Raw genomic sequence first — 21,682 nt, forward strand, 5'->3', positions numbered from 1 at the left:
CTCTTGTCTGCACTACTCTACCCTCAGTTCCCTTCTGGGTCTCCCAATAACTCAGTCTCAGTCCAGTACTTAAAGTTACATTACCCTTTCTTGGGGTTCTATTTAATGAGTCTTTGCAAAGTACAGTCTCTTTGGTTATGTCCACACTGCAGCTGGAGGGAGCCTTCCAGCCCAAGAAGACAGACTTGGGCTAGCAGGGATTGAGTTTGCGAGCTAAAAATAGCCATGTGGCCCTTTCAAGCCCACCCAAATGTTTGAAACAGCTCATTTGTCCATTTTCTAAATGAAACATTTTGATTTGTTTTTGTTTTGAAATGAGTTTTCGTTTCAAAATATCCTTTAATTGTATTTTATTTTTAATTACAAACTTTTTGCAACGCTCACAATTGAAATCAAACGTTTTCACTCAACTTGAAATGACTTTTTAAAAATTTTCTGTTCTCCAAAACATTTTGTTTTCCATCTGAGCTGGGAATGAAACTCAGCTCTCAAGAGTCTATGTCTAGTGTGCTACCCATTAGACTGAGCAACCTCCCTGTAAACTCCTCCAACATTCTCATCACCCATTAGCAGCTGGAAAACCCACCTTACTTCCTAGTCTGTATTTACTTGCAATTAGAGTATTCAGCCACTAGATGTTGCAGTGTCGTGCATAGCATTCCAGGTAGCATGTGGTTCCTAGTAAACAAGGGAGACCAAGCTGGGACTGGAGCTGAGTGGAGGCAAGTGTTCATTTTCTTTAATAAATGCCTCCTGTTTAAAACAGATTGTGATGTCAGAATCCTGCATATCCCAACACCAGCCCACAGCACAGGACTGAGAAGACTGGGGCCTCCAGGGAAAGGAGAGAAGATGATACCTGAGGGTGGGCAGTGGTCATTCATGGTTAGCCAGTTGGAGCGTAAGATGGGAGGAATGGAGATGATCTTTTCTCCCTACAGATGAGAAAATTGGAAGAGCCATGGCTCATATTTCATACTGTGGTCCTCTGACGAGTCCACACTTGTTCTCCTCTCCTTGGTTCCCTCCTATGTATTAATTTAGCATGCTGCATTGCCGTGCACTGTGGGATGTCCTGTACACACCTCAACTGTATAATACTGTTTAGCTAAACAAAAACATAAGGCCCAACAAGACCCCGTTTCCCATGTCTCCTGGACACGCGCTTCTCCAGCAGCAGGATCTGCTGAGATCTGGGCACCTAAGTCAGGTTGGGCTCAGATCAGTGGCATCATAGGATCTGTACTGAAATTTCCCTGTAGGCCTGGCCCTCTGTGATGATTTTGTGGCTTTCTTTGTGCAATTTATCATGGCTGATATAGGGCTGTTACTATGAAAATTGCTGTGTCATGGATTGCCTCTAGATCTGTGTATCCGTCGTCGCTTACAAGCCTGAAAAACACAAACTTCCCAGACCGGAGACAACTGGGAATACTCCCAATGCCTGGTCAATAGGTATGCTAAGGGAGTTTATAAACAGACTCCCCCACCGTGGGACATAGAGAGAACCACACCAGAAGTTTGGGTGAGGAAAGGCATGGACTGGCCAAGGATAAAGGAAGTAAGTTAAGTTAGAGAAAGAAGGCTCAGGACAAGCCCAGACAACATAGGAGCAGACCCAAGGGGACTCTGAGCCCAGCACAAAAACTGCCCCAGAGTGGTGAGGAAACGGAGGCAGGGGGCTGCCTGTCAGGTTTAGTCTGTGTATTTCTCATGGGACTAAGTGAAGAGTATCAATGCAATATTGCCAACCCTCACAAATCTTCTCATGCTTGATGAGATTTCAGAGAGGGCTGAAATGGGGAAGTTGGGGTTGAGAGGGGCTGTACTGTGAAGGACTGAATTGGCAGGTGGGGGTGTGGGGACTGGATTGAGGAGAGCCTGAGAGGTTGAACTGGGGGGTGAGGACTGGATGGGTGGAGTCTGGGGGAGTGGACTGAGAGGAACTGAACTGGGGGATGTGGCTGTGGGTCTGGGCTACTGAAATGGGGGGGGGCTGAACTGGGCTGGGGAGGCTGAGCTGAGACAGTGGGTTCCTCAACTGAGGGGCCTGACTTGGGCGTGGGGGCTGAACTGAAGGGGAGCTGATCTGCGGGGATGACTGTGGGATTGGATTAAAGGGAGTTGAATTGGTGGGGGGAGGAACTGGGCGGTGGGGGGTAAAGGACTGGACTGAGGGGGCCGGAAGTAGGAAGGTGCGAGGGCACTGATGAGGGGATAGGATCAGTTGCTGGGCAGAGGGAGGGGCAGACAGGAGGCCCCACACATGGGGGTGGGAAGGGGGATTCAAATGTCATAAGACAAAATATCTTTTTTTTTTTAAAAAAAACCTTGATTTTTTGGGGGGCCAAACTTCTGATTTTGGGGGTCGGCCTCTGATTTTTTATCGCTAGTGGGTGTCAACACTGTGACCATGTGTTCACACCTGTACAAAGTGTCTCTACGTGTTACACACGCATTTCCCACGTGCCCCCTGAAAGCGTTAAACTGTAACCCAGAAGACGCACATCTTCACTAGCGTTGCCACCCTTCTAGGTTTTCCTGGGATTGTCCCTTCTTTTGAGGTAGCTGTCCTGGGAACTCTGCAAGGATGGTCAGTACACAACGCTGGCTGGCCAGTTGTACGGGTTCAGGGTCAGGTCAGATGTCCTGGGCTTTTTTGTGCCTCAACTTGGAAAGGAGGTGTTTCAGCTACTGAAATATCTTGGGGTTCAGTGCTGGGCTTAGGGGTGTAGGCCAGGTGGGATGCGGGGAGCTACATTTCCATGAAGGGGTAACAGACTGGGAGTCGGTGCCCAGGAAATGTGCCAGAAAGAACCAGGAAAAAAATAATGCTCCAGCCTCCCATTAAATTTCCTTGTCCCCCAAATCTTGCGGCTTCCCATGAAATTTCCCTGTGGAGCCTGCCAAATATTGAGTTATCTCATTAAATTTCTGCCATAGACCTGTCCCCCAAATCTGGGGGCTTCCCATGAAATGTCACTTTGGAGCCCAGAGAGCCAGCTTGCCTTTATTATATTCACTGCCTTGTCTGTATTATATTCTGCCTTTACTATAGACTCATAGATTCATAGACTTTAAAGTCAGAAGGGACCATTATGATCATCTAGTCCAGTGGCCCTCAAACTTTTTTACTGGTGACCCCTTTCACATAGCAAGCCTTTGAGTGTGACCCCCCCTTATAAATTAAAAACACTTGTTTATATATTTAACACTATTATAAATGCTAGAGGCAAAGCAGGACTTGAGGTGGAAGTTGACAGCTTGCGACCCCCCCATGTAATAACCTCGTGACCCCCTGAAGGGTCCCAACCCCCAGTTTGAGAACTCCTGGTCTAGCCTGACTTCCTGCACATTGCAGATCACAGAATCTCACCCATCCACTCCTGTAACAAACTCTGACCTATGTTCGAGCTATTGAAGTCCTCAAATCGTTGTTTAAAGACTTCAAGCAGTAATGCAAGACACCTCCAGGCCTGTATCCTGTAAGAGATTGGCTGTAGGAGTTTGCTTAAAGCTTGAAGTCTATGAACTTTGTCACAGATAAATGATCTAAGATCACCCGCAAGTTTTGGGGAACTGGAACTAGGGTGTTGTGGAAACTGAGGGGGAAGTGCTTCCAGGCACTCTAGGAAAAAAGAGGAAGTAGGCAGAGCAAATTGCTTGTCATCTGAATCTGGTAGAATGATATTAAAAGTAGAGACCCCTAAAACATCAAATTAAAAGATAAAGTTCAGCATCCTTTTACAACAGGCTATGTCTAATATACAAGGTTACTCTGCCTCTAACATGTAAGTGGCGGGGGAGGCAGTAAGAAAAGGAGCGAGGGTAACACGTTTAGGTGAAATTCAAGCATTTATATTGGTTTGTTACGTGCATGTTTGCATTGGCCAAATTGTGGCCACAGAACTTACTGGGTTCACTTTTTCAGTTGTTAATGAACTTGTTCTTTATTTAACTAACTGGTTGTTGTGCGTCATTCTAAAATTAGATACACCCAATATTTTACTTTGATAAATTAGGAATTATATTAGGAACCCTGATTTCCATTGTGAGTAGCAAAGTTTGCTACATTTTCCTTGTTAGAGGGGCTTCAATATTTCCTTAAAAGAATAATTCCTATGTAAAGCAGAAAGATTATACATTCCTAGCTTCCTTTCCCACATTGGGGAAGTCTGGAATTGCAACTAACTTGATACCTATTTTGGAATGAGGATGCACAACAACCCTGGTGACTCAGGTTGTAGCCAAACACTTGTCCAAGCTGGCTTGGTAGAATGCCCAGATCTGGCGAGAACACTTATCCACCTACAATGCATCCCTGGGGATGTGCAGCTGTATCCAACAGCCAGGGTGCAGCTGCAAGTTGTCCTGCATGAGAAACTGTGTCATGTTGGCCCAGCTTCAAACCTGGCCTACCCCATGATTTTGTGGTGTGGCCGGTGGTGGTTCCATAAGGTCTTGCAAGAATGGAGCACCTGCCCCACAGATGTGAGGAGAATGGAACCTGTGAAGAGAGGTTTACTGAACTGCTGAAGACTTGAGGACCCAGGGGAAGGTCCCTCAGGCCATCCTGAAACACCAGCTCATGACCATCCTGCTACAGGAATCTTGGAGCAGGGCAATCCAGAGTGGCTGGACGTCATCAGGGACTTTCCAAAGGAACAAAAGGAGGACCTGACCCAAAGTGGTGTACTCAGTCCAAGGGGAGGGTAATCCCCCACAGTTACCCAAGGGGCCCCAATTCAAGGTCCGGGACAACCACCTCTACCAGATAGCTAAGGACCCCCACTATATAGGAACACATCTGGCAATTGTTAGTCCCGCAGAGGACTGAAGCTGGGAATGGGCAACACTTGATGATTGCCTGTCCTGTTCATTCCCTCTGGGGCACCTGGCATTGGCTACTGTTGGAAGACAGGATACTGTGCTAGATAGACCTTTGGCCTGACCTAGTATGGCCTTTCTTATGTTTTGGCAGGCCCTGTTGCCTCTAGCCTACTCGGTGCCCTGGGTGGGACACTTGGGAAGGAAGAAAACTCTACAACAGGTGGCGCAAAGATTCTTTTGACCCAACATACACCAGGGAGTCCAGGACTATTCTGCCTCCTGTCCAAAATGCCAGACAGCTGGACCAAAGGGGATACCTAGGGCTCCCCTGATACCACTCCCCATGGTTGGGGTGTCTTTTGAACATATTAGCATGGACCTAGTGGGGCCCTTCAAGAAAAACGGATCAGGTTACCATTATATCCTTGTAGCTGTAGACTATACAACCAGGTATCCCCAGACCATCCCTCTATGAACAACGACGGACCCCACCATCACCACCGAGCTCCTGAAGACCTTTGCCAGGGTCGGAATACCTCGGTAGACACTGGCCAACCAGACAACTAATCTGTCGCCAGTTTTTATATACATAAAAATTATTGCCCCAACAATGGGTGTATTATTGCCTTAACACTGGGGGTATATATGTCTGTTCTGCACAAAATACTGGGATAAAGTCTTGTTAAATATTTGTCTTGGATTTTGCTCTTGTTCAATTTGTGTCATTCAGGTATTTTATCTTCACTCCTTAAATTGTTTACCCTTCAGGTATGTAAAAGGGCTTGGTTTTATACAAGGTAATAGGTCATTGTCAATGTACAACAGACCCTGTAAGCTATTTGCCACTTTAAATCAGGAAACACGATGGAAACAAACTTTCCATGACACCACAGGTTTTCAGGGATGGTGAAAGGAATTATCAAATGAAAAGTCGATAAATGCCCATAACGTCGAAGTCCCACAATGTTGTATTAAGAGAAAGACATGTCCTTACAAGTACTCAGCAATAATGCAAGACCTTCAGAGAAGACCCAAGCCAAAATCGGCTCATAGCACTATGTAGCTGACAGCACTGTTCCTCCTCTGCAGCAGCCCAGATGTGCTGGCAGATGGGTCAGCGAACCATCTGGGCAACTAAAGGCAGACTCGCAAACTCCAGTTTTTGCTTGCTGTGTGAAGGAAGCTGAGAAAATGGACTTTTGTGTAGAACTCCAGATGTCTGTTAGAACATGCTTTAGTGCATTGGTGTCATCCTCAGAGCAGTAGGCTTTTGTTCTCCAGATGACAGCATTTGGGGAAGACTAATAATCAAACATGGGAGAGCATCGCATTTATTGCCTAATAAAACTAACGGTGTCAATTTATATGTAGCCCAAAGTCCAATGGGCTTCAACAGCAGCTGAGGGAAATACAAGTTGTGCGTTACAAACTGTGGCGTGTTGGGAGAACTTCCTGGTTCCTGCCAGGATGTACCCTCTGCCCTCCCAGCTGGAAGAGTCAGCACTGATGGAGCTGGGAGCACAAGGCAGGCAGGCAGAGAGAAGGCTACTGGATTATCATCTTGTGTTTCTTTACGGAATAAAACCTTCTTCCCGGTGTTTTGTCTGAGTGGGTCTGGTCTGAGGTCGATACAGGCCAACACACAACACAGAGCACATGGAGGCCCAGTTTCCCAAAGTTGTGTAAAAAGTCACAAGACAGACTTCCCGTCTCTGGAACAACCTCATCCTGGGAACAAGAAGGGAGGCTTAATATATACGGATTAGAAGGAAAAAATACATCTTTAAATGGGCAGATTGTAAAGGGCACACAGTGAAAGTGTGACCCTCCGCTACAAGTTAGCGGATGTAACCACGTCACCTTTAGTAACCTGGGAAAAGGTCTGTCTTCCAATCAATAACCACAGGGTGGGAGGTGTAGTAATGTGTACAGGACGTCGTCAATCAGTTCTGCATTCACTATATGTGTTAAGCATTATCACAATCGGTGTTAGACCATAGCCTATCATGTTAGCACAGGGAAAGGTCCTACTTTCAATCCAGGATTAGCAGTTGCTAAATTGTGTTGTTTTTAAAACCTGAATCAGAAAAAGCCACTCGTTCAGTTTTGTCAGTGGCACCGGGAGCAACTCAGTTATGGGGTCTGTGACTCTGCAGACGCTTCTTGTTTAACTAAGATGACATCACGGCAAATCCTTACATGTCCCTGTCGTGAGGCAGAGCGGCCTCGCTCCAAGCTTGATGGGGACGAACCATCCCAAGACCCCCCAGTTGGCAGAGCCAAGCCAGCCCCAGCCCCCGGTCAGTGTGGGGCAGGGGCGTGTTCACATCTTGGGCCCTTTATTGCGTCTCCATGAACACAACAGGGTGCAGAGCGATTAAGCCCCTGGTGCTTCTGGCCCCCCCCCCCATGCTGGATGTTTGGGGAAAACCGGATGTGGGGAGCTGAGAGTTTGAGGGAAGTAGGTTGGGAGGTGTTGGGAGGGGGGCTGAGGGGAGAAGAGCCAGGATGGAGTTTGAGAGCAGCCAGGCTCCCCTCAGAAGGTCAGAGCCAGTGGTCAGGATTGTTGGGGGGCCTGAGGAGTGAGGCGGGAGCTGGTGCCCCCAAGTTCCCTCTGGGCTCCCATTTCTACCCCCAGCAGCCTCCCCTTTCATTTCCACCCTGCAGTATAACGAGGGCTGGTGAGAACCAGGGTGTTGTTGGCCAGCTGCAGTTACACACAGACACTCAGGGTGGGGCTTGCACACCGGAAGCTGTTCGTGAGTGGCCTACGTGGGAGCTATTTCAGCAAGGCATTGTAAGGCACCCGAGGGTGCAGGACAGGGGTGACGCAGCTGCTCATTAGTCTGGATTGTACTTTGGTATGTCACAGCCCCTGAAGGACAGGGTGGTGCCTGGGAGCCCGGCCCCAGCTGTGATCCAGGCTGGCCCTTCTTGTGCTCTTACGCTGCCTGGCACCTACAACCTGCCCCACATTAACCCTGCATTAGAACAATAGTGTGCCTGATGAAATATTGCCATCCTGGGGCTCTCAGTTACATGCCCCTGTCCCAAACCCACTCCAAAGCCCCTTAAATCCCAGATCCTGGCGACTGATAAATGCCGGCTAGATTGGCAAAGGATGTGCCGCCTCTCTGCCCAGTCCCTGCCGGGCACATCGCTCCCAAGGGGGTGATGTCTCGGCCAGGGGTCTGGGGCAGGGGAGCCACTGGAGTCACTCTGGCAAAAAGTAGGGGCCCAACCCTGGCCCAATGAAGAAGTCCAGCAGAGAGCAACAAAAATGGATAGGGGGCTGGAGCACATGATTTATGAGGAGAGGTTGAGGGAACTGGGATTGTTTAGTCTGCAGAAGAGAAGAATGAGGGGGGATTTGATAGCTGCTTTCAACTGCCTGAAAGGGGGTTCCAAAGAGGATGGATCTAGACTGTTCTCAGTGGTAGCAGATGACAGAACAAGGAGCAATGGTCTCAAGTTGCAGTGGGGGAGGCTTAGTTTGGATATTAGGAAAAAACTTTTTCACTAGGAGGGTGGTGAAGCACTGGAATGGGTTGTGATGGTGTCCCCCATAAGGCTTTATGGAATATGCTTATGAATGTATATGTGCCATAACTGGAATATGTTTTGGGCTACATATACCATGTAACATATCTATGTAAAGGTTATGATCTACTTAATGTATTCAGCCTATTTGTATGCGTGTATCATTTTTGTATTCGAGGTTATGAATATTGGCTGTGTGCTAGCTTGATTTTGACTAGCCCAGTAGAATATTTGGTCAGCTTCTTGAGAAAAGTGCAAATTAAGTGCAAATTAAGTGCACAGTCAAAAACTACTTAAGCCAACAATGAACTTGAAGATGCCAATCCACATCTGAGCTTTCCCAGGAATGTGGCTTGGCTGGTGAAAACTGAGTCATGCATGGACATGTGACTTGCCCATGTGACTCTAAAACTCCATCTTGGAGCTGGACTTTACATAGGAGAGAGGAGAGGGGTCTCCACCGACATGAGAAAGTCTAGTTAAACCCCTGAGAGACCCCTCCATTGGGCTCTTCAGCTGGTTAAAGAGAGATCCTCTCCACCCCCAAGGATACCTGAAAGAAACTGGAAAAAGGACCGTAACCACAGGGAGTGTGAGCGATTGCTGGACCCAGACTAGCAGGAGACTAGTCTGTAAAAAGAAGCTTACTGGAACTGGTGAGATTTTATCTGTATTCAGTTTTATTACTGTATTAGACATAGACTTGTGTGTTTTATTTTATTTGACTTGGTAATTCACTTTGTTCTGTCTGTTACTACTTGGAACCACTTAAATCCTACTTTCTGTATTTAATAAAATCACTTTTTACTTATTAATAAACCTAGAGTATGTATTCATACCGGGGGGAGGGAGGGCAAACAGCTGTGCATATCTCTCTATCAGTGTTATAGAGGGCAAACAATTTATGAGTTTACCCTGTATAAGCTTTATGCAGGGTAAAATGGATTTATTTGAGTTTTAGACTCCATTGTGAGTTGGGTATCTGATTGTTAAAGACAGGAACGCTTCTGTATGCTGCTTTCAGTTAAGTCTGCAGCTTTGGGGCACGTGGTTCAGACCCTGGGTCTGTGTTGGAGCAGACGGGTGTGGCTGGCTCAGCAAGACAGCATGCTGGGGTCCCAGGCTGGCAGGGAAAGTTGGAGCAGAAGTAGTCTTGGCACATCAGTTTGCAGTTCCCAGGGGGTTTCTGTGATCCAACCCGTCACATGGGTTACCTAGGGAGGTGGTGGAATCTCCTTCCTTAGAGGTTTTTAAGGTCAGGCTTGACAAAGCCCTGGCTGGGATGATTTAGTTGGGGTTTGTCCTGCTTTGAGCAGGGGGTTGGACTAGATGACCTCCTGCTCACCCCCCAGGGGCCACAGGGACCAGAGCAGGCAGTGAGTCTGCCTTAGCCCTGCTGTGCTGCCAATCAGGAGCCACTCGAAGTAAGTGCTGCCAAGCCAGAGCCCAGATCCCTCACCCTCTCTCGCACCTGAACCCTCTGCCCCAGCCTGGAGCTCCCTCCTGAACCCAAACCCCCTCCCAGAGCTCACGCCCTTCACCCGCCATCCCCTGCCACAGCCCTCAGCTCCCTCCCAGAGGCAGCACCCGATACCCTCTCCTGCACCCAACCCTCTGCCCCAGCCCAGAGCCCCCTCCTGCACCTAAACTCCCTCCCAGGCTGAGAGGGAAGGCTGCAGAGTCAAACCCTCCAGTGCCCCCTTGTGCACATGCATTACACCGCCATCCTTTCAGTGCATGATCACATACTAATTTCACATACATGGGTCATCAGCCACTAACCCAGGAGTTGAAAAGGGGGTGGAATTTTCATGGAAATCATGGTCAGTCGAAGATTGAAGACCAGACCCTTTGGTCTCTTGGCTCCTAGCCCAGTGGCCCTTCCCCAAGGCTGCAGGGTACATTGAGGGTGGCCTGTTCCCCTTCCCCACAGAGACATGGACAAGCTTCAAGCTACATGATGATTGGCCAGGCTGACGGTCCCAGGGTTTCCTGAAGTTTGCAAAGACCTCTGCTTACTTTGACTGAAGTAGATTTCGCCTGCAGATTAGAGACAAGGTGTGATGGATGCAGGAAGAGACAAGCCATTGTCGGCTTCCTGTAGCTGGAGCCACCAGTGAGTTCCTTATCTGGGGCTTGGTGGAGCTGGGTGAGGGGCATCTGCTCTCATCCTCTTCCTCGGCGAGTATCGGAGACAGCCAGGGCATGTGTCCATGGGAGAGGGGGAATCTGAGACCGGGGTGTGTGCCCCCAATAAAACTTTTTATTTGAATAAACAGTTCACTGTTGTAGAGTTAGAACTGTTAGCCTCTAACTTCGATGCCTTGTCTCCTGAAACGTGTTCTGAGGCAGATTGTCATTTTCTTCCTATTTTAGTGTGTCAGATTTTTAACCTGTTCTCTGCTAGCAGCTTGAAATATGTCCATGGTGGGCGTGTGAGATTAATCAGTATGTTCAGATGCGAAAGCGCTTCAGAGCTTGCATGCGCACCTGTTTGGTTATTGGGTATATCGGCTAATCTATAGCCTTACTTCAACCGGCAGCTCTGCATATGCACACAGACTAATGTCTTAGCGTAGGACAGATCTCTCAGGCAATGGGGATCTTATTTTCCAGATAAAACCAGTTACTTTTTATATAGTTGAATGATACAAAACAAGGGTGAAAATTGGAATAAACCGAATTTTTGTAAAACCCGGGATTTTTTTCCATAAAAATTGGTTTAAATTGAGAACGAGGGGGCTTACTTGTGCTATACTCACCACCAGGGTGCCTCCTTGCAGCTATGTCTGGGGATAAGCTCATATCCTGTCCGATGCCCCCTCCTTTGGTCTCTTACCTGTCTAGAGCCTGGCTGCTCCCTTTGCATCAAGCAGGATGCCCCATCTCTGGGGCTTCATCTCTGGCTAGTCGCTCTGGTCCTTCTCATCTGGGGTATCAAACTCCCACTGGGTAACTGGTCCAGGCAGAATCCTGCTCCTCTACCTGCTCTGTGCTACTGTCCCCGTGGCTGGTAGGGGAACCCTGGCTCGTCTGCCACTCCAGGGTCCAGCCCACAACCACCAGCCAACCTTTGTCCCATCCCAAACCTGGGCTGCTATCGCTCCATCAGGGTCCTTCTCTGCCCTCCTCTGTGGCCCTTCCCTTGGGGCCAGCACCCAGGGCATCTGTTCTCCTTGATTTTCCCCCTTCCCTCTCTAGACCTGGAGACCTTCACCCACCAAACCCTGCCTAGTTCCTGCTTTTACAGCAGGTCAGCCTGCCCCTTGCCCAGCCTGACATCACCATCAATTCAGAGCTGATCAGCCCGGACTCCCACCCAGGCGCCGCCTGCCATGAAGTTCATGGGCCCTTTCTCTGGACTTGGGTCCTTAAAGAGATGGGGGGAAGGAAATTGCCTTCACAGTCGTGGCTGCCACTTCCCATATCCTGGGCCCCCGGGCTGTCTGGACCCTGCTCCACAGAGACGGCCTGAGCAGAGCGGCCAGAGAGAGGGACCCCGATGCCAATGCCCCTCCCCTGGGCTGAACCCCCAGCCCAGGAGGAAACGGGGTTGGACTTTAACAGCAGCCGCGGCAACACTGGCTCCAGCCCAGCTCCATTGCCTCCTCTGCCCCTCCAGGACAGTCGCTAGTGTCTCCGGGGCCAGCGAGGAGACACCCAAACCTGGGGGATTTTCTGGCTAGAGACTCGTTCCAGCGAACAGGGCTGGGACTGGAACAAACCAGGGCCGGCTCCAGGCACCAGCCTACCAAGCACATGCTTGGGGCAGCACCTTGGGACGGGGCGGCACTCAGGCTTTTTTTTTGTTTTTTTTGGTTCAGCCGGGCGGCACTGTGGGGGGAGCTGGGACTTGGGCGGCGCAACGCAGTGCTGGGGGGGCAGGGACTTGGGCGGCACTGGAGGGGGAGCAGGGACTTGGGCGGTCCAACGTGGCACTGGGCAGGGCGGGGACTCGGGCGGCGCTTGAGGGAGCGGGGACTTGGGCGGCGCTGGGGGGGGAGCAGGGACTTGGGCGGTGCGACGCGGTGTGGGGGGGCAGGGACTTGGGTATCGCGACATGGTGCTGGGGGGGCGGGGACTTGGGCAAAGTGATGCTCGGGGAGGGGTCGGGCATCGCTCATGGGGGCAGGGCGATGCTCTTTTTTTTTTACTTGGGGTGGCAAAAATATTAGAGCCGGCCCTGGAACAAACCCCTAGTTTCACGCGGCGCCTGCCACGGCTCCCCTGGTTCCTGCTCTGTTGTGTCTGTTGCAGTCGGGCCCAGGGGTCAGTGGGGGGTTTGCCGTGGGGCTGAAGAGGCTGAGGGTTCTGGACCCCATCCCTGGCCCATGTTTAACCCTGTTCAGTGTGGGGCAGGGGCTGGGGCATATTCACACCTTGGGCCCTTTATTGCGTCTCCATGAACACAACAGGGCGCAGAGGGATTTAGCCCCTGGTGCTTCTGGGCCCCCCCATGGCGGATGTTTGGGGGAAACCGGATGCGGGGAGCTGAGAGCTTGGAGGAAATAGGTTGGGGGGTTTCAGGAGAAGGGCTGAGGGGAGAGGGGCCAGGATGGAGTTGGAGAGCAGCCAGGCTCCCCTCCTCAGAAGGTCAGAGCTGGGGGGCAGGATTTTGGGGGGAGTGAGGAGCAAGAGGGGAGCCGGTGCCCCCAGGTTCCCTCTGGGCTCCAATTTCTATCCCCAGCAGCCTCCCCTTTCATTGCCCCCAGCTCCAGCCCCCTCAACCTCAGGGTCCCCCATTTTGCTGTCCCCTCAATCCCTCCCCCACATCCCTCCTTCCCCACATTCAGTGCCCCATAATGCCCCCAACCACAGCCACCCCTCCCTGCCCCTATAGGCAGTCCAGGGGGCAGGACTGTTCCCCACCCCCAGGCTGAGGCGTCGACCATCTTAGCCAGGGGGCAGCATAGCTGCCCTGTGAGGGCTGCGGGGGGTGACGGGGTGCCCATGTTAACTGAGGGCAACTGGGGTCCCTGCCCTCGGGGAGCAATGGGAGATGGCAGCCATGGCTAGAGGTGGGCTGAGGGGGGACAGGTCGGAGATGCTGGTGGGTGTGGGGGGAGAAGGGGCCAGTGGTCTGTGAAGGGACATGGGCCAGGGGGCACAATGTGGGGAGGAAAGGGTGTGGGTGACACAGGCTAAGCTGCGAGACTTGGGGGGGTCAGGCTGGGTTGGGGGGGTTGGGTCAGGTGGGGAGGTCAGGCCGTGTGTGGGGGGAATGATCCTGCTTCACAATGAATCTGCTGCCCATCTGCCTCCTGCTCTGGGGCCGGGGGTGAAGGCTCCCAGGGGGCTGGTGAGCAGGGGGGTCGGGGCCCTGGAACGAGGGGGCTGATTGAAGAAGGCTCACTGGGACCCATCGGCCGGGCAGCTGATGCACCTTTAATGCAGCCCTGGCCCAGCCCAGTGCTGAGTGTAAGCACCAGGGGGGCGACACCATGATGGTGACACCAGGAGTCCTGGCCTCAGCGCCACCCCCAGCTCTAACCACTAGTTCCCACTCCCCTGCCAGAGCCCAGAACAGAGTCAAACCTTCCTGACCCCCAGCTTCCTCCTGCCCACTAGGCAATAGCAGATAAACAAAGCCCATGTCACCTCCATCTCTATGGCCTGGCCACATAACCACTGACAGTGTCTCCTCCAGCCCGGGGGCAGGGTCTCTGCGAGGGCATTGGAAGGTCCCTGGGTCTCTCCCAGCTGGGGTCATGGGATGAAATATCTCATGCTCCAGTTTTCCTTTGAACCTGGTTTATTTAATTCACACACTGAAAAGAGACCCTTGGAACCAGGTGTTACAGTGTAAAGCTATCCTCACTGCTCAGTTAGGGGGCAAGAAGCAGCAAACCCAGGTGCTCCCTATCGCGCCTGCTCCTCAAACGGTGCCACGGCTCATGTCACACATGGGCAACTTTGGAGGATGAGAGGGAAGGCTACAGAGTCAAATCCTCCAGCACTGGGAAATGCCCCAGTTAGAGTTTCCTGAACCTTAACTCTGCCCCCTCGTGCACATGCATTACGACACCATCCTTTAATTGCATGATCACATATTAATTTTACCTACATTGGTCACCAGTGAGGTTTAATTCCAGAATGTAAGAAAGGACAGGATTGGAGGGTGGAATCAGCATGGAAATTGTGATCAGGTGGAGATTGAAGACTAGACTCTGCGGTCTCCTGGCTCCTAGCCCGGTGCACCTTCCCCAAGGCTGCAGGGTACATTGAGGGTGACCTGCTCCTGCTCCCCACACTGACACAAACAAGCTGTGAGCTGCACTATGATTGGCCAGGCTGACGGTCTCCGGGTTTCCTCAGTTTTGCAGGGCCTGCTGCTTACTTGGGTTGCGTTAGATTTCGCCTGCAGATTAAAGACAAGGTGTGATGGACGCAGGAAGAGACAAGACATGTCAACTTCCTCTAGCTGCAGCCAGCAGCTGAGTTCCTTATTTGGGGCTCGGTGGAGCTGGTCACCGGGGTGTTGGTGGCAGTGCTGAGGGGCCCCTCACTGCCCCATCATGGTATCTGCTCTCACCATCCTCTTCCTCAGTGAGTATTGCAGACAGCCAAGGCGTGTGCCCAAGGGGGGGGGTCTGAGACTAGGGCATGTGCCCAAGGGGGGATCTGAGACCAGGGCATGTGCCCAAGGGGGGATCTGAGACCAGGGCATGAGCCCAAGGGGGGATCTGAGACCAGGGCATGAGCCCATGGTGGGGATTTGAGGCCAGAGTGTAGGATCCAGTTGCTAACAAGCCGTCTCCTCCCCAGGCTGCTGGCAGGCCCTGTGGAGCGAGGTGTCTGGAAGTGAGTATCTGTGCTGCTCAAGGCTAAGTATTAACAATGGGGGAGGTGGGGGAGGCAGCAGAAGGTAGAGAGGAAAAGAACAGCTGAACCTGGAACCTTCCCCCAAAACTCAGTCGAGATTGACCCCCAGGGGCTGAGATCAGAACCTGGCTCACAGGTTCCCTGTAGATGCAGTGAGGTGTCTGTTACCCAGGGGCTGTCCCTGGGGCTGGGCGCTAAGGGCAGGTTACAGACACAAAGGGAGGGGTTTCTGTCTCCCCATCTCACTCCTGTTTGTGTGTGAATGCAGAGCTCCCTGCGCCCAGACCCTCCATCTCTGTCAGCCCCAGCGGGGTGATCGTCCTGGGGGCAGCTGTCACCATCCGCTGTCAGTGTCAGTGTGAGGCCAGGAAGTTATTTCTTTATAAAGATGGAATCCAAATCAAGGAGCTGGATGCTGGGGCCAGGGATGAATTCACCATCCCCAGTGCCAGACGTGGAGACGGAGGGTTCTACAGCTGCAGATCTCACTCCAGCTCAGAGCTGCCCATGGATCCCTGTGATTATGTGCGGATAGTTGTAGCAGGTGAGGGTCCCAGGGATTGGGGACAGAGGGCTGGGGGTTCCCAGCTGCTGTAGATTCAGGACTGACACTGGGGAAGAATCCCTGCCCCCAGAGATCCTTGTGGTGTCACTTACTTGCCTGTGTCTCCATTTCCTCTTGTATGAATCATCCTCCCTGCACCTTGTGTCTGGTTAGAGAGTCAGGGTTGGCGATTTTTCCCCTCACTATGCCTGTGCAGCTCCCAGCACTTCTGACTCCCAGCCCCCCAGCTCTAACCACTAAATACCACTCCCTTCCCAGTGCCAGAGATAGAACCCAGGCATCCTGGCTCGGGTTGGGGATTGTTAAGTGGATAGACAGGTACAGAGGGTGAATCATAGAATATCAGGGTTGGAAGGGACCTCAGGAGGTCATCTAGTCCAACCCCTGCTCAAAGCAGGGCCAATCCCCAGATTTTTACCCCAGTTCCCTAAATGGCCCCCTAAAGGATTGAATTCACAACCTTGGGTTTAGCAGGCCAGTGCTCAAACCACTGAGCTATCCCTCTCCCCTCTGGATTTAGGTCCTCAGGCAGTATTGGTCATAGCTCCCAGAAAGCTCTGGGATCTTGGAGAGGATCCTCTGGCTGCTTTTCTCCCAGGTGCCCCGTGTCTGGGACCGTGCGGTGAGGACGAGTGCAGTGACTATGCAAGGGTTTGTCTCACAGCCTGTCTCCTTCTCACGGCAGAGCTCAGCTACCCTAAACCCTCCATCTCCCTGAGCCCCCACGGGGAAGTCGTCCTGGGGGGAACTGTGATCATTCGGTGTGAGTGTCGATGCCAGAACGTGACGGTCCTCATGTATAAACTTGGAAACCCGGACGTACGGCGCTGGGCAGAGACTGCTGGGGGAGTGGCTGAGTTTACCATCGACAACGTGAGCTGGAGAGACACAGGGAGCTACAGCTGCCAATATGGCACCGAATCGGACCCGCCCGTCTGGTCGCATCCCAGCGACCCCGTGGAGCTGATGGTAGCAGGTGAGGAGCCAGCTCAGTATCTCTGCTCTGTGACAGGGTTCCCGGGGTGGGTCTGTGGAACCGCTGGACTCTCTGTCCCACCAACCTGGGGTTTCCCTCGCAACTGTGATGCTGATGTCAAGCTACAAACTCTGGCAGGTCCTGCACTTACCCAGCCATCCGCAGCCAGGGACACACCCACCGGAGTGACATGAACAATCTCCCAGCCTCTCACAGACCATTAATAGGGACGCGCCAGCCAAGTCCCTCCCTGATCCCCAGCCTGGTACCATCCTGCACTGGTCAGAAGCCTGAGCAGTGTCTGTTCATTACCCAGTCCGGCCCTCCCTCGATGGGGAGAGGACACACACCAGCCTTTGCAACCTGAGCTGAGATTTCCCAGGCACTTCAACAGAAACACACTGTTTGAGGTCAAATATAAAACAGATTTATTAACTCCAGACAGATGGAGTTGAAGTGATTATAACTAGCTAGAGATCAGAGTCAGTTACTTAAGAAACAAAAATAAACGAACAATCTGAGTTCTACAAACTCACCAGGATTTGAATCAAGCAGCATCTCCCCCTGGTAGCTAGTACACAGAGATCACAGATCTTCAGTACACAGACTGGAACTGCCTTCCGGCCAGGACCACCCTCCCCAGATCAAAGTCTTTGTCCTCCAGACGTGTTTCCAGGTGTTGAGTTGTGGGGGGAGTGAGGCCAAGGATGTTGTCACTTCCCCTCTTTATAACTTCTTCCAGCTTACTGGGAAGATCTTTTGCTAATGGTGGGTCGAGCAGTCTCCATTGTCTGGACCAGGGGGTAGGCAACCTTTCAGAAGTGCTGTGCCGAGTCTTTATTTATTCACTCTAATTTAAGGTTTCATTTGCCAGTAATACATCAGGCACCAGCCTGAATCCCTGGGTCCCGTCCTCTCCCTCAGCCCAGGGAAAAGCCCCCATTGCCAGTTGGCGGGAGGAGAGTTTCCCCATATAACTAACCGCAGACACTAAGGCTCCAGCTTTCTCAGCACCCCTGCCTCTGCTCCTGACAGTCGCTGTTTCTATTCCCACAGGGGGACCTGACCCAACTCAGCCAGGGACGGCGCCGGCTCCCACCTGCCCAGTCAGCGTGAGGCCAGGTACCAGGACTAGGGGCAGGAAATCGCCATCAGCACCCCTAGAAATGGGTTTGTGCTGCCCAAGGAGCCACCACTGTGGGAAGCCACAAAGTGCTAGCTGTGTGGGACAGGGGCAGATCCCCATAGCAAATGTCCCATCTGCGCTGAAACCCCTCTGGCTCATTTCATGTGCTGGGGGGTGGTCACTGGACAGCTGCCAGATTGGCTTGGTGGGGGCAAGGTCTGGAAAAGCTTCCTCTCAATGCACAGCCCCACCCCTTAGACCCCACAGACTGGGATGCTATGCTGCCCCCTGGCACCACAAAGCCACACATGTGGGTCACAGCTCAGTGTGTGTCCCCCTGGGAGAATGGCGACGAAGAGCCGGGGATCATGGTCCCATGTATCCGGTCTGTCTGGCTGCGACTGCAGACAGGCTGGGGCAATGGTTCAGAAGCAGGGCTCCCCCTTTGCAGGGGTGCTGCCCAGCAAGGGCATTAACCCTGGAACCTATCAGTTCACACCTGAACCCACCCATTCAGAGTGACACATTGTTGACTCTGGAACCTAACAGTGGCTGTTGCGATGACAGCACCATTACGTCTACCACGGCTGATTGCTTCACAGGGGCGTGGTTCTCCCAATGATCTCCCAGCACAAGGGTGTTTCCGTTTTGGTGATTATACAGTTGGTGACCCTATCTGGGGGCAGCTGGGGCTGTCAGTGGTCATGGGAGGTACCCTGGAGCTCCCTGCAAAGCAGCCAGGGGCGGCCAACATGGGAGGCGGGATACCAGGTTGATGGTCCCATTGGCCAGAGCTGGTATGGCCAGGCCTGGCTAGTGCCATGGTACTGGGGATGGAGGGGGGAGGAAGGCTGGAAATGCCTTAGACAGACAGATAGACACTGGAGGAGCCTGGGACCGGTCAGCCTGGGTCAGAGCCAGGTCCACCTAGAGCAGTCTCCAGTCGCTGTGGATGGGTGGATATAGAGGGGTGTCTGTGTGTGGGATGGGGAGATAGATGGATAGACACAGGCAGGAGCAGCAGAAGTGACCCAAAAGTGTGTGTGTCGAGGTGGGGAGGGCACAAGTCCCTGAACCATGGCCCCACCCTCCAGCGTCGCACCGGTCCTAAGGCCCAGCCCTCATGTCTCCCGTTTCCCTAAAATCCTGCTCCCCCATCATCTCTTCCCCAGAGACCCCTTTCTGTGTCACTGCCTCCCACCAAGACCCCCTTCCACTAGCTCCTCTCTGCCCCGTCCCACCCCCCCTGTTATGGTGCCCCAGGAGAGAGCGGGGTGGGTGCAAATAGATTAGATAGAGGGAGTGGATGGGCATATGGGGCTGTGGTGGTTTTCTGCTGTGGGGAGCAGAAAGGGGGTGGGGGACCTCTGGTCATCTGACTGAATAGTGACCCCTGGCCCCACCCCCTGAGATCAGCTGCTGATGACCCCTCCGCCTTTGTCACCCCCAGATTATACTCAGGGCAACATCGTCCGTCTGGCCCTGGCGAGCGGAGTCCTGCTGGCTCTGGCACTGATCGTGGCTGAGCTGCCCCAGGATGGAGATGGGGCAGATGCTAGGTGAGGTGACCCCCACACATATGATTCCCCCCACTCCAGCCTGGCTGCCCCAGCATGGGGCAAGGGCAGTGGTGTCACCATCACCCCGAGCAATGTGATGCCGCATTGTCAGGACAGAGCCAGAAGGACCAGTGCTGAGCCGGCCCTGCTGAGTGGCCCCCAGGGATTTGGATGGACCCGGCTCTGTGTGGGGCTGGGGGAGGAGCAGTGCCAGGGCCTTCATGTGGGGGTGGCGGAGATGGCTAATGGCAGTGGGATGGGGAGCCTGTGCCACAGAGTGCCCTCGGGGAGATCTCCGGGGCCTACAAGGCGGCTGGAGCCATGGGGACATGGGGCACCCTAGAGGCAATGGCTTGTGGGCAGCACCTCCATACCCATAGCCTCCAGGACGTGCTCTGACACAGCCACGCCGGAGAAGGCATTGGCTCGACCCCCCAGCCTGAGCTGCCTGGGGGTTGTTTGCATTATTGTGGCTGCTGAGTCTGCGAAGCGGCCCGGCTGTGAGCTCACACGTAAAACCCATTGGCAAGTTCCCTAGCTGTGCCAAAGCCCTGAGAACCAGGGGAAATTGGGGATGATGCTGAACGTTGTAACCCGCCAAGAGAACCAGCTGGGTTGGTCTGACCCAAAAACCCTGCTGGCTACAGTCCCAGGACTGCCGACATCGCGCTGGGGGAAAACAGAAGGTGGAACCAGGAGTTAATAGCCCCAAATTGGTGGGAGGGACTTTGGGACTAACTGGGAGGCAAAATAATGAGGGGGCGGGACTAGGCCACCCACGTTCCCCCTTGATGGGTTTGTTAAAAAGAGACATTGGTAAAAACCCCACCATGGCAGGGCCTCCCAGAGGATTCAGGGGGCCTGGGGTCTTCGGCGGCGGGGGTCCTTTGCCACTGAATTGCCGCCGAAGACCCGGCATTTCAGCGGCGGGTCCCAGGGCGGAAGGACCCCCACCACGGGTCTTCGGGGCACTTCAGCAGCGGGTCCCAGAGCAGAACTACTCCCCATTGCCAAATTGCCGCCAAAGACCCAGAATGAAAGAATCTCCGGGGTCCCGGACCCCGCAAGAGTTTTCCGGGGCCCCTGGAGTGAGTGAAGGACCCTGCTCCAGGGGCCCCAAAAAACTCTCGTGGGGGCCCTTGCGGGGCCTGGGGCAAATTGCCCCACTTGCACCCCCCCCCGGGCGGCCCTGCACCATGAGACTCATATCTCTCTCTCCTCTCCCGTCCCACCTTGCATCCGGGCTCAGCTTGTCTCATCATCTTCCCCCAGCTCATCCCCGGACCCCTCAACACTGCAGCCCGCTCGACGCGTCTAAAGGACTTTCTCCCTGCGAGGTTGGAGCCGGGTGGCCTGGCTCTTGTTTAAGGACCTTTGTTTTCCCCTCTGCGAGCTGGAAGTCGTCCTGTTGCCATGCCCTGCAGTCCCCAGCCCTCAGCGCGGATAGCTGATTAGCAGTGTCCCAAAGGCTCTGGAGATCCTTTCCCCTTCCCTGGTTGTGCTGTTTTCCTCCCTGCTGTGTGTTTCCTCCTCTCCAAGCTCACGCTCCTGGCTTTCCATCGGATGCTGCAGTCGGGTGCATGGCACCATCCCACCTGCCCTGCCTAAGGGGAACAGACCCAATGTGAGGTCGGCCCAGCCCAGATTGTCACCATCTAGAGCCTGAGCAGCTGGGGTCGGGGTCGCCATGCAGCCACTTGTCATTAACCCACGTCCAGCGCCCGACACGATCCCCAGAAGCCCGATTTCACCCCCGTTTCGGTCCTGTCTCTCCCCCACTTCCCGTCTCTCCATTCGCTAACGTAAGGGGAGTGTTGGCCCCTCACTGACATTTAGTGCATTTCTGGGCCCTCTGGCAGTACCAGAGAAAGGTACTAGGCTAAGATTTCCCAAGCACATCAACCAAAACACACTGTTTTAGGTCAAATATAAAACTAATTTATTAACTCCCAAAGGAGAGATTTTAAGGGATTATAAATTGTGAGCACAGAGATCGGTGTTGGATACTTAAGAAATAAAAATATATCTGCAGTCTGAGTTCTACGAACAAAACAGGATTTGAATCAGGCAGCATCACCCCTTGACAGATGGTACAAGCCGGTTACAGAACCTCAGTACACAGACTGGACTAGCCTGGGACCACCTTTCCCCAGTTCCAAGTCTTTGTCTTCCAGATGTTCCTCCAGTTGTGGGGAAGAGAAGCTGAGGGATGATGTCACTTCGCTTCTGTTATATTTTCTGCCAGCTTGCTGGAAAGATCTTTG

The 21,682-nt window shown here is 52.9% G+C and overlaps 1 protein-coding gene across 2 annotated transcripts; it reads left to right on the forward strand.

The window, feature by feature from the left end:
* The first annotated feature begins 14,819 nt into the window (after positions 1-14,819).
* Positions 14,820-21,452, forward strand: LOC115641614 (leukocyte immunoglobulin-like receptor subfamily A member 6). 2 transcript variants are annotated; one of them, XM_030544927.1, is made up of 7 exons: positions 14,820-14,916; positions 15,136-15,171; positions 15,461-15,736; positions 16,443-16,733; positions 17,790-17,855; positions 19,310-19,418; positions 20,691-21,452. In XM_030544927.1, the coding sequence occupies exons 1-7, from the start codon at positions 14,886-14,888 to the stop codon at positions 20,734-20,736; spliced, it is 855 nt and encodes a 284-aa protein (XP_030400787.1). In that variant the 5' UTR covers positions 14,820-14,885; the 3' UTR covers positions 20,737-21,452. The 2 variants fall into 2 exon arrangements, with proteins under 2 accessions (XP_030400787.1, XP_030400788.1); XM_030544928.1 differs by having other exon boundaries at positions 15,581-15,736.
* The last annotated feature ends 230 nt before the right edge of the window (positions 21,453-21,682 follow it).

The sequence above is a fragment of the Gopherus evgoodei genome, unplaced genomic scaffold (assembly GCF_007399415.2).
Source record: "Gopherus evgoodei ecotype Sinaloan lineage unplaced genomic scaffold, rGopEvg1_v1.p scaffold_35_arrow_ctg1, whole genome shotgun sequence".
NCBI lineage: Eukaryota > Metazoa > Chordata > Testudines > Testudinidae > Gopherus > Gopherus evgoodei.

Excerpts from the sequence above, each read along its gene's own strand:
- LOC115641614 (XM_030544927.1), top strand. The coding sequence starts at position 14,886 with ATGGTATCTGCTCTCACCATCCTCTTCCTCA. Across the intron at positions 14,917-15,135 it reads TCTCACCATCCTCTTCCTCA|GCTGCTGGCAGGCCCTGTGG; the intron begins GTGAGTATTGCA and ends TCTCCTCCCCAG. Across the intron at positions 16,734-17,789 it reads CGTGGAGCTGATGGTAGCAG|GGGGACCTGACCCAACTCAG; the intron begins GTGAGGAGCCAG and ends CTATTCCCACAG.